The following is a 15,311-nucleotide window of genomic DNA, read 5'->3' as shown; positions in this document are numbered from 1 at the left end:
CTCTGTGTTCATTCACTGTGTGCTCTTCTGTGTCCGCTTGTATTCTCATCGGGTGGCACTGGGGATCTGTGGCTCATTTTGTTGCGTCATCTTGCTGCATCAGCTCTCTCTGTGTGTGGCACCACTCCTGGGCAGACTGCGGTTTTGCGTGGGGCAGCTCTCCTTGCGCAGGAGCCACTTCTTGCGCGGGGGGCACCGTTACATGGGGGCATCCCTGCGTGGGCTAGCACTCCTTGCGTGCAGCAGCACTGCGCGTGGGCCAGCTCACCACACGAGCCAGGAGGCCCTGGGTATGGAACCTTGGACCTCCTATATGGTAGGCAGATGCTCTATCTGTTAAGGCACATCCGCTTCCCTGGATTTCTTTTTGGTATTAAAGTTCCTACACCATCCTTTCTCCCACAGGCCCAAATCCCTCCCGCTTCTTTCAACATGGAGGCACAATCTTACAAAGCTGTAGGACCCTGGACCAGGAGGACAGAGACCGTGTGTGGCTTGCCTTGGTGGCGCGGGGCCCGTGCCTCCTTGGTGGAGTCCATTGAACAAATGGACGAGGGAAAGCACCCCCGCGAGCTTCTCAATTTCTAAGTGAGGAGAGTGAATCTCAGAGAGGATAAATGACTTAAGCAAGGTCACACAATTTCTAACATGGGATCTAGCTTCCCTTTCAGGGGTTTATCCAGAGCCCCATACCGGAAGCTTTAGAGGCCTTGTTTAGTTTAGTCTTCCGTTCCTGGGTTTTGACCTGGCGAGCTCCGCAGAGGCCCTCCTAGCTGGCCTGGGCTGTCACCTCTCTGGCCTCGTCTGCTCCCATCGTTATTTCTGCTCCAGCCACACCAGACTTCCTGTTTCTCAGACATGCCAGGCGTGCTCCCCCTTCGCACTCTAGCTGTCCCTCTGCCCAGACTTCTCCCCCACGAGTCCACTTGGCTAGTACCCTCACCTCCTTCAAGTCTGCCTAAATCCCGCCTTCTCAGTGAGGCCTGCCCTGACTACTCTCTTAGCACCTAACCTGCCTCCCCCGCCGTCTCAGCCTGATCCCCCTCACCCCCCCACTTTCTCTTTCCTTCCATAGCCCCTTCCCCTACCATGAGGCTTATTTTGACTTAAGTTTATGTCTCCACCAATAGAATGTTAGCTCCATGAGGGCAAGATCTGTGTGTGCTTAATTCCCTGATGTATCCCAAGTGTCTAGAATAGTGTCCGACACATAGTAGGAGCTCAATAAAAATTTGTTGAACCCATCTCCCACTCAGAGAACCCAGTAGGGGCCCAGGTCTGAATCATCTCTCACAGGACACAATAGGTGCTCAGTGCACATTTGTTAGTAGATTGATTATATGACACCTCTTTGCTGCTCTGAAGTGCTATGTGCTGGGCACTGGCTGTGTGGCTGAGGTGTGTACATAGGCTCTCCTGGGTCACCCCCAAGCTCCAGTCATGGCCCAGAGGGTGCCCCCTACTCCAGACCCCAGTGGAAGATCCGTGGTGCAGAGCTGGGTTCATGGGTGAGCACTCCAGCTGCCTCAGACTCCAGGCCAGTACCCCATGTGGTATACCCAGGTCCAAAACTCTGTGAAACTCCTTCTATGGCAAAAGGGGGTTTGCAGATGTGATGACGTTAAGAGTCTTGAAATGGGGAAATTATACTGGATTAACTAGGTGGGCCCTAAGTGTAATTGCAATTGTCATTTTAAGAGGGAAGCAGAGACAGAAGAGGAGAAGGCCACGTGATGGCAGAAGCAGTGACTGGGGCATGCCCCTTGAAGATGGAGGAGGGGGCGACAAGCAAGGAGTGTGGGTGTCACCAGCAGCTGAGCAAGGCAAGGAAACAGGTTCTCCCATCAGGTCCTGCGCAAGGAACCAATCCTGCCAGCACCTTGACTTTAACCCAGTGAAACGGATTCCAGACTTCTGGCTACTAGAACTACAAGGATAAATCTGTGTTGTTTTAAGCCACTAGGTTTGTCACAGCAGCAACAGGAAACTAATACGGCCCATTCCATAGACCCTGCCCATGTCATTACTGCCAGCACACACTCAGAGACCAAGGACGGAATGGCGAGCCCTGCAGTACCCCAGGGGACTTCTGCCCCAATAGCCCCATGTTCCTTCTCTGGAGTGTTCTGAGTTGAGCCTTCCTCTCCCCCCTCTTCTCAAACTTTCCACCCCTGGAGGTCTAAATGTCTTGCTGGCCTGGAGTAGGTTCCTAAAAAGATGCTCTCCCTCTTGCTAGTTCTAAGCCTTCAATAAATCCTAAATGAAGAGTCCTCCAAAAGCACACTGCACTTGCATATGTGCAGACATAATCACATTTTCACATTTGCTGTTTCCTCCGAAAGTCCTTCTGGAGAATTTCCTTCCTCTCCCGCTCCCCCAAGGCTGTTTCATAAGCACTGAGGGCTGCACCACTTCCCAAAGCACATCCTCTTGTTTCACGGGTAGCCTTCCAAATTCTGTAGCTTGATTTGACATTCTGATGAACAAAGGTCAAACTGACCAGCCTCAGAGTGTTTCTGACCTTCACGTATGAACGTGGATTGCTACGACTCTGATGAGGCAACTGAGGCTCTATCCAGTGTGAGACTCAGTAGAGCATGGTGATTAGAAACTGCATGTGGCAACCATTGGTGTTAGTCTCCAAAATTCTGTTCTCCCCTCTTCTGGCACATGAGAGGACTGTACTTCCTGGCCCTGTGGATGGACTGCATGGGGCGACGAGACAAGGGTAGTGAGCGGAAGGCCAGGCAAGACGCTCTCTGCCACAGTGATTGACAACGTTCAGCTGGAGCACTGCTCCCTTGACTTGGGTCCCAGCGTGAGCAGCTGGACTAGAGCTGCAGAGCCGTGCTGAGCCCCCAGCGTGCTGCCACCAGCCTTGGATTCTGGGGGTGGGTTTACCATGGCATAACCCAACCTCTCTTAACTAACCTGGCTCAAACATTGGTTCTGCTACTCTCTAGCTGTGTGGCCTTGGATGAGCCAGTCAACCTCTCTGGGGCTTGGTAGCATGCACCTACCTCATAGAGGTTTTTTTTGAGCCAATGAGATAATCTGAGTAAGGTTCTTAGTGCCGTGCCTATCGTGTAGTGAAGTCTTGGTAAATGGAAGCTGTAGTCCCTGTTGTTATTAGTGCCATTATTATAAAATAAGTTAGTAAATTGCCCAGAGTCACCTAGTTAGGAGTGATTGGCAGGATGCAGAAAGAGAATTGCATTTTTGAACAACTACTATATGCCCTGTACTAGATACTTGCAGGTTTTCCTCCTTAGGCTAAACACCATTATCCCTATTTTACAGATGAGTAAACTGAGGCTCAAAGAAATTGCTTATATTGTCCAGGTTCACAAAGTTGTTAAAATGGTGGATCCAGTCAGAATGCCACTCTTGAGGCTGGCTATGGAGAGAAGGATGCTGGGCTGCCTGGGCCAAGCGGTTTGCTGAGCCTGTGCTCCACGGGGGGACAGCATGGCACCATGGGGTGGCCACTTATCCAGAGCCATCCCTCCCTGCAATCCCTCAGACAGATGCTTTCCCTATGACCTCAGGTGTCTTTAAAGATCCCTGAGGACCTACAGCCTGGAGCGACTTTACACTGGTTAATGGGAAAGCAAAAGAAATTTTTTTCATTCAGCAACTACTTGGGGTAGCATCAGAGAATGCCTCTGTCATAGTACTGGCATAGCTGTTACTCCAAGTTCTTGGAACCTTGGGACCAAGGAACAGGATCAACGTAACCCTAAGGCAGCACCTCTGCAGCCCCAGGCAGGCGGGGCAGGAATGCCCTGGGCTCAGGGTATTCTCCTCATGGTTGTTCAGCATAGAAACCAAAGGAAAGAAGGCAGGAGAAAACGGCTCTTTGTCTGCAGGTAGCTAGTGACAAAAAAAAAAGTGGAGCTAGGATTTGATTTAGGTCTGTATGACCCGCTCCCTAACCACCTTCTTTATCTTCCTAGAAGAATTCTTCCTGTGCTGGGCCCATTCTCCCCCTCCTAAGTCCCTGCCTCCTCCATTTCACCCTCCAACAAGTACCATTGGTTGAACAGATCAGCAGAGCTTGCTAAAGGGTCCAAGACATCAGCCTACTCTAGCCTTGTTTTAGTCAGCCAAAGGGGAGCTGATGCAAAGTACCAGAAATCTGTTGGTCTTTATAAAGTATTTATTTGGGGTAGAAGCTTACAGTCACAAAGGCCTAAAGAGTCCAACTCAAGGTACCATAAGAGGAACTTTCTCACCAAACTCTGCTGCCACGTGTTGAAGCAAGATGGCGGGCAATGTCATCCTGGGTTCAGCCTTCCTCTTCCCTCTTAAGGCTCCGTGGTCCCAGCTTCTTCCGACCCCAGCTGTAGGCTGGCCTAGGGCTCATCTCTCTCTGCCCGGAGCTCATTTCTTTCTGGGCTCAGCTGCTCTGCTCACTTCACAAGGTCAGCTGTAAACTGACAGGCTCATCTCTCTTCCCAGGCTGCAGGATCCTCTGTGTCTCTACTTCTGAGTGAGAGTCAGTTTTATCAGCCCACCGAGGGGTTGGGGACTCAATCCTGCATGCCCCAATGACGTGGTTGAATCAGGGCCCTAATCTTAACATAATTTAATCAAAGACATCTCAGCTGAACCTAATAAAATCAAAGGGTATCCTGCCCGAAAGAGCAGACCAGTTTACAAACACCATCAAATATCCTTTTTGGAATTCATAAATAATGTTAAACTGCTCTAAGCCCCCTCCTTAAATCAGGACCTTCCACATCCTGACTTGACCTGCAGCTGCTCAGCCCCATTTCTGACCCCCTCCCATCGGCTTCTCTTCAACCTGGGCTGGGGAGCACTGGGGGATCCTCAGGATTCTAGCCTTGGGCAGCAAGTGCATCTTCACCTTGAGGGCCCTGTGGAGGGACCTCTCTCCCAGCAGGGTGTAACCTTGAGGGAAACACACTGCCTCCTTTACCTTGGTGGCTTCCACCCCTCCAGGAACTCAGTTAACTCTGCAACAACTCCCTGTGACAAGAAGGGGTCAAGTGATTATTATCACCTCTCTTTTCAGATGAAGATACTAATGCTAGACGTTAAATTGGATAATTCTGGATTCAAACCTTCTTCCTTCACTGACTCACTGTGTGATGTTTAGATAGGTTGCCTGACCTCTCTGGGCCTCCATTTCTGCATCTGTAAGTTGACCCTGACATGTAAAGTTGTCACGAGGACAACATTAGATGCAGTATGGAAAGTCCTCAAACAACATGACGCATAGTAAGTGCCCCATAAGAGATCAGGTGTCAGCACCGTCGTTAACTTGGGTCCTTCATTATCTTCTTTCGGCCTCCATTTCCTCATCTGCAAAGTGAGAGGTTTGGAGGAGCTCGTCTAGGTTCCCCCACAACTTTGAGTTTCTTCCTCAAACACACACACGCACTGCTGCCCTAAGAGGCAGAGGAGAGGGCCCCAGATGAGTGGATGGAGACCCCCACCCCATGAGTCACCCAGGCCTGCAAAGCCTCAGTGTCAGGCTCAGGGAGTGAGGGGGACACGGGCTGAGTGGCAAGAAGGGGCATCCCGGGGGGCGGGGGGCAGAGTGCAGCGCTAGCCCCATCTCCTGTGGAGCAGGGCCCCACAAAACCTAACGGGTGTTGGAAATCTCATCAGCAGGGGCAGGTCTGGGAGACCGAGAGAGCTTGCTTTCCTTCCTCCTGCGGAGCACGGCTGAGACACGGTGGCGGGGAAAGCAAGCCACTTGGGGGACCTGGGGACGGGGATGGGAAGACAGGGCGCCAGCTCCACCCAGCACTCGGGGAGGCGGGGGAGTAAGCGGCGACAGCAGCACAGCCTGCTGGGCCCACTGCTCGGGGCCGAGAGGACCGCACACCGCTTTACCCACTGTAGCCTGGCCGGCTGCCTCCCAGGGAAACCGGCAGGAAAGTTCCTTCGGCAGGAGCCTGGAGTGCCTGCTCTGCACCAGGCGTTGTCACACACGGGAGGGATGACTAAGGCCTGGACCAAGTTCTAGCTCGGCCGGGTGCTCTGATTCCTCAGGCTCTGGGGAGAGGGGAGGGCTGGGGTGACGCCGGGCGGCGCAGAGGCGTCAGGGGAAGCTCCCGGGATGCAGAGAGGGGCTCACACAGCCCCGGGCACCGACGGGGGCGCCTTAGGTACCGGGGCCATGACGCAGCAGGGCAGCCCAGAGGCTCTGGGGGGAAGGGGACACTTGACGCTGCTGCCGGCAGCTTCGTTCTCCAGAAAGAAAGTGCTGCTGTCAGGGGGAGGAGGGCGGTGCAGGGGCCTGCCTCCCCCCTCCGTCTGCCCTTGGACGGCACACGCAGAGCCGTCTCCGCCATCTGCCCGCAGCCTATAATTCCGCCGCCAGCTGCACCGAGCGAGCGCTTGACTGCGCCGATTGCGGGGAGGCGGATGAGGGAGCGAAGAGCAGTGATCGGCAGGTGCCCCCGGCAGAGGCCGGCTCCCCGGACTCCCGTGCCGCCCCGGAGCGCCTCTTGCTCCGCAGCCTCCTCCAGGGTCATCCTTTACCTTTACTGTCCTCCAACTGGGACATGCACAGGAGGGGTCAAAACGCAGATTCGAATTAAAATGCAGATTCTAGGAGGGCCTGAGAGGGTGCATTTCAAATACGTTCCCAGGTGATGCTACCTGCTCGCTGCCTGCCCGGGAACCGCACTTTGAGTAACAACCTTCAGAGCATACAGAGCTTTTCCACGTGCCTGAGCTCCCCGGGCTCTCATAACAGCCCATTGTGAGATGGTGAATAAGAGCAATAATTGCTATTAGGCTCAGCACTTCCTAAATCTTGTTTCATTCAAGCCTCACAGCACCTCTGCAAAAGAGCTCTTGATCCTATAATTTACTCGTGAAAAAAAGCTAAGGTCCTGAGATGATGCCCAAGGTCACAGACCTAATGAGTGGTAGAGCTGGAATTCGAATCCACAGCTTCTAACTCTAGTCCCTTCTCTTATCCGCTTACGAAGTTGACTCTTAACAAGTAACAGTCAAGGGGGCAAGTTTGTGCCTGAGTATAACAGAAGGCCCAAGGGCATGGAGTCTGGATGCAGAGACCTTTGATTTGAATCCGAGCTTTGTCGTTTGCCAGCTCATGTGCCCTCTCTGTGACTCAGTTTCTTCATCTATGAAATGAGAGTAATACTAGTCACGTTATTTTAAGGATTCAACGAAATTATATAGAGAGAGTACTTCAAAAAGTGCTTGGCACAGTGTAAATGATCATGATGATTATTATTGGTGAAATGGGGATATCAATAGGAAATGTTTAGAAAAACGAACACTCAAGTACTTGGCATGTAGTAACTCACTTAATTCTCGTGATACTCCTATAAACTAGGTTTACTACCAGTCACATTTTATATATAAGGAAGCTGAGACACGAGGAGTTTAAATGACCTGCTCATAGTTGTACGGTTAAAAATTGGTGGAGCTGGAATTTGAACCCAGACACGAACACCTGCTGACACGCTGCTGAGGATTTACCGTGTGCCAGGCACTTTCGCTGGCACTGGAACTACAACGGTGAGCAAGTCCAACTCCCTGCTCTCCTGGAGCTGACCTTCCAGTGGTTCCAGAATAGCAGCAGGCAAAAAGCCCTCGGCACACTGCTCGGCTCTGCTTACCTCACATAACCACCCGTCTTGCACCAGGGGCAGGCAGCACTAATCACAGCATTTGTTCCCACAGAGCCCACCTGTGGCTCCAAAATCTGTCTCAAGACAGCGCTCCAACAGGCTCTGCAAACCATCAGGTCTGCGTGGAGACGGGATCTGTGGCAGCTCCGAGGGACGATGTTGTAGTGGGATTCAAACACGCCTTTCTCACCCCAAGCCTGGGTTTTTCTCACAACGTCACTTCTGCCGGATGAAAAGCTGCTTGAGGCCAGAGACTCTGAATGTCCCGTTAACACTCCAGCACCCAGCGAGGTCCCCAACACAGAGCAGACCTTCCAGTCTGCTGCTGCTTCCGAATGAGTGGGTGAGGGGCAAAAGGCATGAATGAATGTCCTGCCGAGGCAGTGCCTGCCTCAAATATCTTTTCCCACAGTCTTGCCAAAATTCTCCAACATCCTCACCTTTCAAGTCAGTCTTTTGCATTATGTTACCCATTTCCAGTGAAGTGCCCTGGAAATCAGAAGAGAACAAACACAGGGGCACTTCCGGGGTTCCCAGACGGAGCACAGGCCCCTTTCCAGACGAAATTTCTTTCAACCCTAAAGTTTTCCTTGATTCTAATTTTTTGCATCTTTACGATGTATCAGAGTTTGTTTCCATCACTGACTTAAATGGTGTTCTGATAACACACTACTGAGTAAAGCTAATGCCAGAAAAGCATGTGCATTCCTGGCTTTGAGTAGGCCTGGCATCCTGCCAAGCCCCTCTTGGGGTACCTGTGCCCCACATCGAGAATTTGGCACGAACCCGTCTTGGGGTGGATTGGTTTTATTTTATTTTATTTTTTATTTTTTTAAAAGATTTTATTTACTGCTCCCCCCCCCCCCCCCGCCCCCGACGTTGTCTGTTCTCTGTGTCCATTTGCTGTGTGTTCATGTTTTTGTCTGCTTCTATTGTTGTCAGCGGCACGGGAATTGTCATCTCTCCGTGTGTGCGGTGCCATTCTTGGGCAGGCTGAACTTTCTTTCGTGCTGGGCGGCTCTCCTTACGGGGCGCACTCCTTGCACGTGGGGCTCCCCTACACGGGGGCACCCCCGCGTGGCAGGGCACTCCTTGCGCGCATCATCACTGCTTGTGGGCCAGCTGCACACGGGTCAAGGAGGCCCGGGGTTTGAACCGTGGACCTCCCATGTGGTAGACGGATGCCCTAACCACTGGGCCAAGTCCGTTTCCCTGGATTGGTTTTAAATAGCTGTCTAGGAACTGGCACGGGTGGAGGAATTTTGAGGGGTTGGGGGCACAATGTTCAGGAAGGTCGACTTGGGAGGGGCATGCAGGGCAGGGTCCTTTTGCCCAGGGGAGGGGAAGAGGGGAGTCAGACAAGCTTCAACGATCGCACAACTTGGCCAAACACAGTTTCGGAGCTCAGGGGGCCGGTTGGCAGTAGGAGGCGGCAGGGGGATGGGACCCGGATAAGAAGGAGGCTATTAGGGGGAAAGCCGAGAAGCTGAGATTAGGCAGGGAGGTGGGAGAAAGAGATCTGCCAAAGGCACGTCCACTCCCTCGTTCCCACCGTGTGGCCGGGGCCACGTCTGATCAAGGACTGGCCGCCTGCAAGCAGCCCTGGTGCCCCATTGCGTCGAGTAGGGCCGATCACCCCGCTAGGCTTGCTCCGGCACCAGGTCTTTGGCTGGAGGAGAGGGTGGAGGGGGCGAAGGGGGCAAGGTGATGGGGGGGCAGGGGGCAAGGGCCTCCCTCCCACTCAGATCTGGAGCCATCTTCCTGCCACGGGGCAAGCCCACTGCCCAGCAGTCCCCTGCAGCCCCGCAGAAAGCCTCGCTGCCATTCCTGCTTTATGGCCTCAGCCAAATGAAGCGCAAACTTAACTACATCACCTCCCCGGCAGGACCGGGGAGGGGGCGGCCTGCTGGGCTGCTCAGCCCCTAATCTAATCACTGGCGTGGGTCATTTCAATTACGGACACCAGAGTGTGCTGGGGGGGAGCGGCTGCTCATAAAAGCCTCCATGCTGTTGCTCAGCTAATTATGAAGCTCTCACTGTCTCGGCAGGTAAATAACTCAGGCAGGAGAGGCGCTGCTGCTGAGCTGGAGTGTGAGCCGGAACGGGCCAGGGCCAGGGGAGACGGGGCCTGCCGGGGAGGCGGCGGAGGTGGGGCACCTGCCAGGAGGGAGCCACCGCCTTTCGCAGAAGGAACTCGCCTTGGGAAATGGGGTCTCTGCCCTGGGGTGATCGAACCAAAGGCACGGACCAAGAGACCCCTGCCCTTAAGTCTCAAACTCTGAAGCCCAAGTTTTCTGGAGGCCTCCGAGTTGCCCTAACTTCGGAGCTACCAGTGAAATTTTAAACCCCACCACTTTCTGCTGACCTTCTCTTTAGATAGGAGTGGGAGGATCTGGGGAGGCTGGGGCTGCCTGAGAGGTGGACTCATTCTACCAGGGCTGCTTCCTTCCAAGGCAGCTCTGGTGTTCTTCCTGGTTCTGACCTGTCCAGGCTGCAGGTGCGACCTTGGGAGACTCGCTGTGCCATACTCACTCTACCCATGACCTAGTAAGAGGCGAGATGCTCGGCTTCCTTCTCCATGTTGCCCCCTGTTCCTCTAGGATGACTAGAGGTGGTGGGAGATCTCATGAGGAAACGGGGACTCTCTGCTACCCAATTCCTGGCAGTACAAAAGGCTGAGGAGATTAGGGGGGACTCCAGAGCAGCACTGGGAAGCTATGCTGCGACGTGACCTTGAACTGGAGGGTGCCCGGTTGGCCGGGGGCTGTGCGTAGTTCACTCTATATTGTGGATGTCAGCGAAGTCCCGGGAAATGAAGCTGTGCTTTCTTGGTGAGTGCCAAAACGACCCTAGCTTCTGGGAAACTGCAGACGGTAAGAGCATTCACAGCAGAGAAAATCCCGTTTTTGCTCATTTGCCTTCCTCTATGAAACAGGAATAATGAAATGTACAAATATTGGGGAGGGGCGCAGCTGAGCAAATCTGCTCTGTAAATAGGGGCTGCTGGCATCCTCCCATCTCAGGGGCCACTCGTCCCGGAGAACGCATGCAGTGCCCTTTGTTAAAGTCGGTGCCTCAGGATGCAGCCCTGGCCCTGGGACTTAGGACTAATTCCTGGCTGCCATGTTGAAATGAAGAGCGCTTGGCGCTGGGCAGAGGGAGCCCACACTAGAGCCCAGTTTAGTGGCCAGGATGTACTCCTGAAGGGATGCTTCTGAGAGGGTGACTCAAGGAACCTAGAGATGTTGTCTGGAAAGGGAGCAAAGGTGAGCTGTGTGGGAAATAGAATGGAAAGTCCCTCTGGCAGCCTTTGGCAGCCTCCAGAATTCAGCAGGGGATGGCTTCAGTTCTTTTGGATTCTGGAATAAATGCACTTCAGGGGAGAACCAGAGTCCACACACCAGACTCAAGACTGCAATCCATTCGCTGATAGCAGGCAAGACTTTATTTTGGATTATTATTTACTTTTCAACATGCTTTTAAATACATCACTCCATTTTGATAACTCTATAGTATGGGTAGAATAAAAAACCACCACCCAATGTCAAATAGGGTAAATTGAAGCTCTGAGAAGTTAAGCTCAAGGTCCCCTGGCTAGATAGTGATGGAACCAAGATCCAAGTCAATTCTTCCAACTCTTAATCTGGTGCTTTCTCCAAGACACAGTTGGGAAGGAGGGAAACCCCATGGTGATTTTATGTGGGCCTTTTCTACTCTAAAAAAGGGAAAGTGGAGAAAGCCAGGATCAATTTAGAGGCTAACTGGGCAGGTCAAGGCAGCCAGTAGCTGAAAGTAGGAAGTGAGGAGTGAAACAGGTGGAGGTTTGCATGGACACTTCCTGTTCACAAACTTCTTATGTTCCTCATTTCATTAACAGCAGCAGTGGAATTTCATGGACAATTGGCGTTGAGCACTAACTGGGAGGTAATGAGAGAGGGAGGATGCAGGTAAAAGCTGTTTGAATTTAAATTCTTTCTCTTTGGAGGGATGGAGGGGGGCAGATTTTTTTAAAGGCAATTTTAGTGCAGGAAAAAGTTCTAGCAAACAGCTTTGCATTCTTGTGTCCTCTGCCAGGAGCACTGGGACCAGCCAACAGTGTTCTTCTACCCACCAAACACCTGAGGGCTGCCCTGGCTAAGGATGGGGGGATATAAGCAACAGGGTGTCCGGCTTTGGGTAGATTTTGTCCTTCAGACTTGGAAAAACACACTAGAAATATGTCCATCGTCAGCACTGAGCTAGAATGAGTTGCTCTGCAGTAGTTATTGCAGGGTCGCCATGTGCAAAACTCCATATGGACTTGAACCTCCATGGGGGATACACTAGAAATAGAAATCAGGATTGCTGTTCTAGGAGTGCATGGTCTATTTGGGGGAGGCAAAGAACACATATGCTTGTAAAGGAGGCCACAAAACATTCAAAGGGAGAGGAATCTAAAGACAGGTTATAGGGTTATTGGATGAAAAGGGTGGAGGAGAAGGCTGAGAGAGAGGGGACACACAGACTGGAGAAGCAGAAGAGTATATCAGACAGGAAGGCAAGCAGGTTGACACGAAGACTCTGTGGCAGTAAACAATGAGGGGTGAAGAAATTCAATACAAGGGGAAAAATGCGGACGTCTTGAATTCGAATCTCAGGAGTCAGATTATGAGACCACAGGAACTGCCATAAAATAGGCTCATTCGAAGATGACTCTGGCTACTGAAGAATCAGAAGTTGATTCGTTACCCGAGGTCCAGGTGACCAGGCTCTTATCTTCTGGAAGATTGATTGCGGTCAAAGATGGGGAAGCTCAGGAGTCATCGTGACAGTGGACTGTACATGTCTTGAACCTGAGGACAATGAGTTATGCCAGCCCAGGCTCAGTGCCTGGCAGCTGGTGAATGTTTAATAAATGTTGTCCTAGATTGGACCCAGGAGCCTTAGACCCTGGGGTTCCCAATGGTAAGGAGGCATGGGTAAGACAGACACAGTGGGCTCCGTGGGATAATGGGAGCAAGAACATGAGAAGGATGCAAGGATGATGGGACTTTTCTGTTCCAATAGGTGCAAGGCTGATTGTCGGGATTAAGTCAAGCAAAGAAGGATCTGTGAGTGACTTATCTTTGTGTACCTAACATAACACTTAGGGCTTAATCGATACTCAGTAAAGGTTTTTTTGAATGGCTGAATAAATGACCAAGATGGGGCTGGGAAACGGAATGATCTTACACTCTTTAAAAAAAACAATTTAAACACACACATATCCTTGCATGCACTAGACATTTTCGGAAAGGTTGCGTAAGAGATTGCCAGTGGGGTTACTTTGGTGGAGTGAGCTGGCCTAAGAAGGGAGGCTTGCTTTTCCTTGTGTACCTTGTACCATTCATACATTTTCATCATGAATGCATTGCACTCCTCCTGGGGTAGTTAGCAGCTCATTAGGCGTGAGTACGTTGAGTGGAAAGATTTTCAACCTCCTGTTCCTCTCCCTCCAATCTCCCCACAAAAAAGTTTCAGCCTTCCCTCAAGTGCTGTGCCATCACCCTGATTGACACTACCAATTTCAGCCTTCACAAGCCACTCCACAGCCCCCAGAGGGAGCACAGGGTGATGGCATAAAGCCCCAGCACGACAAGGTAGCTTCGGAAGAGCAGTTGATCGAAGCGGTACAGGAGGGCGAGCCACTCGACATCCTCTCGGTCGGCTTGGTCCTGAGCCTGGAGGTCGCTGCTGATGGGGCGAAGCTGGGACCAGACTTCCTTCAGGGCCCCTGGCTGGGCATGTTGCTCTCGACAGATGGGGGTCTCTGAGGGATAGAGGAAGACACGCCATTGAGTCAGGGGTTACCGAAGCCCGCCTGGACTTTCCACTGAAGCCAGAGGCCTCATCCTTCAAGGAAGTTTGGGGAAAAGTAGGAAGAGGTTGGGTTTGGGCTGAGGGAACACAGGCCAGACTGGGCTGAGGGAGCTTGGAGGACACGGGGAGCTGTGCTGTGTAACATCCAGGTTTTCGGAGCTGGGGGTCTGCCCCAGTTTGACTCAGCTGGGGCTTCAGAGGCTGGGAGGATTCTTCTACTTTTTACATTTACAGTCAATCCTCATTGTTTGAGGATTTCATATTTGTGAATTTGCCTATTCTTTGAAATGTACTTGTAACCCCAAAATCAGTACTGTGGTCCTTCCATGATCATTCGTTGCCATGTGCAGGGTGGCAACAATTTGAGTTGCCTGGTGCTCGTGTCCCCACTGAGGTCAAACAAGGCGCCACGCTGCCTCCTTGTTTCAGCTCTCATGTTGTAAACAAGGGTCCTTTCATGGATATTTAGTGTCATGTTGTACCCATTTGTGTGCTATGTTTGATGATTTGGCTGTTTAAAATGACCCCCGGGGTACTGAAGTGCCGTTTAATGTTACTAAGCACAAAAAGGCTGCGATGTGCCTTCCAGAGAGAATACGTGTGCTAGCTAAGCTTCATTCAGGCATGAGTGACAGTGCTGTTGGCTGTGACTTCACTGCTAATAAATCAATATATATTAAATAAAGTGTCTTTAAACAGAAATACGTGTCATATATGGTTCTGTATCGATCGGTTGACAAAAGTCTGGTGACCAGAGGCTTGCAGGACCCTAAGCCTGTGTTTCCCCTTGGAGCAATGGTTCAGTGTCTGTGGCAACTTTCTAGAACATAACTACGGCAAACACACGCATGCGCGCGTGTACGCACACACATATACTGGAACTCTACTACTCTGTGGCAAATGACTCGGCCACTTTAGGTAATTGGTCGTAACTGGAAAATGAAACAAGCTGAGTGGCTGAGGGCCTGACTACGAGGCTCACATCAGGCTTTCTGGAAAGCCAGCCCAGAGGAAGTCTTCAGGCCCGAGAGAGAGAGGTAAAGTAAATCGCAGCACAGAGGCCAAGAAGCAGGTGTGCTGAATTTTTCACACAGCCTGACAACCGGCCTGCGCCCCCAAAATGGGCACTGATGCTACGGACGATAATGCAGGGCAGGGCAGGCACCTCGAGGCTCCTCACCAACCTGTCACCCCAGCGAGCTGGGCCCGGGTGTCCGTTCCGGTCCCGTCGGCCCCGGTGCTTCCTCGAAGGCACAAGAGGGCCCGCTCCTGCCCCCCGCGCTGCTCGTCGTGGAGGACTTTGACCAAGAAGATGGACTTGCACAGGCTGAGCACCAAGAAGGCCATGCAGAGCGTGAAGAAGACCCCTGAGAGAAGGAGCCAGAAGGGGTGGCGTTAGCCGGGGCCCCTGGGGCCTCTCCCTCCTCCAAACACACGCAGCCCCGGGTCTGGGACAAGAGCAAGGCCAGATGCGTGTGCCTACCGATCAGGGGCGTGCCCACGGCGCTCCTCGGCACCTCGTCGGACATGTTGACCCTGAAGACGGTGTAGCCCACCAGCACGCTGGTCTTGAACATGATCCTGGCCCGGCAGTTGGGCGGCAGGTAGAAGCTCCCCAGGTCCACGATCATTAGGAAGAGGCTGGGAATCAGCAGGCTCACCACGTAGACCAGGGGGCGCCTGCGGATCACCACCTGGTCGGGGGGCAAGGAATCCGCTGAGAAGGGGGGCCAAGCCGAGGGACGAGGGCGTCGCCGAGCACGGAGCGTTCCCTGAAAGCCCAGCCTTTTTGCATAATGCAAAAAATCTGTCATCTTTTTATTCTTAAACTTA

At 52.3% G+C, this 15,311-nt stretch overlaps 1 protein-coding gene across 1 annotated transcript in view; it reads right to left on the bottom strand.

Moving 5' to 3' along the window:
- Positions 1 to 11,062: 11,062 nt before the first annotated feature.
- Positions 11,063 to 15,311, bottom strand: part of HTR3B (5-hydroxytryptamine receptor 3B) — a 46,453-nt gene continuing 42,204 nt past the window's right edge. Inside the window, exons 7-9 of the mRNA XM_058289052.1 lie at positions 14,962 to 15,172; positions 14,663 to 14,845; positions 11,063 to 13,428 (exon numbers count right to left, since the gene is read on the bottom strand). Of these exons, the coding sequence (XP_058145035.1) occupies positions 13,193 to 13,428; positions 14,663 to 14,845; positions 14,962 to 15,172 (630 nt within the window). The 3' untranslated portion in view covers positions 11,063 to 13,192. The remainder of the gene's footprint in view (positions 13,429 to 14,662; positions 14,846 to 14,961; positions 15,173 to 15,311) is intronic.

This window comes from Dasypus novemcinctus, chromosome 27, assembly GCF_030445035.2.
Source record: "Dasypus novemcinctus isolate mDasNov1 chromosome 27, mDasNov1.1.hap2, whole genome shotgun sequence".
NCBI lineage: Eukaryota > Metazoa > Chordata > Mammalia > Cingulata > Dasypodidae > Dasypus > Dasypus novemcinctus.
The sequence above is the reverse complement of the archived record's forward strand: the minus strand, read 5'-3'. Positions and strand labels throughout refer to the sequence as shown.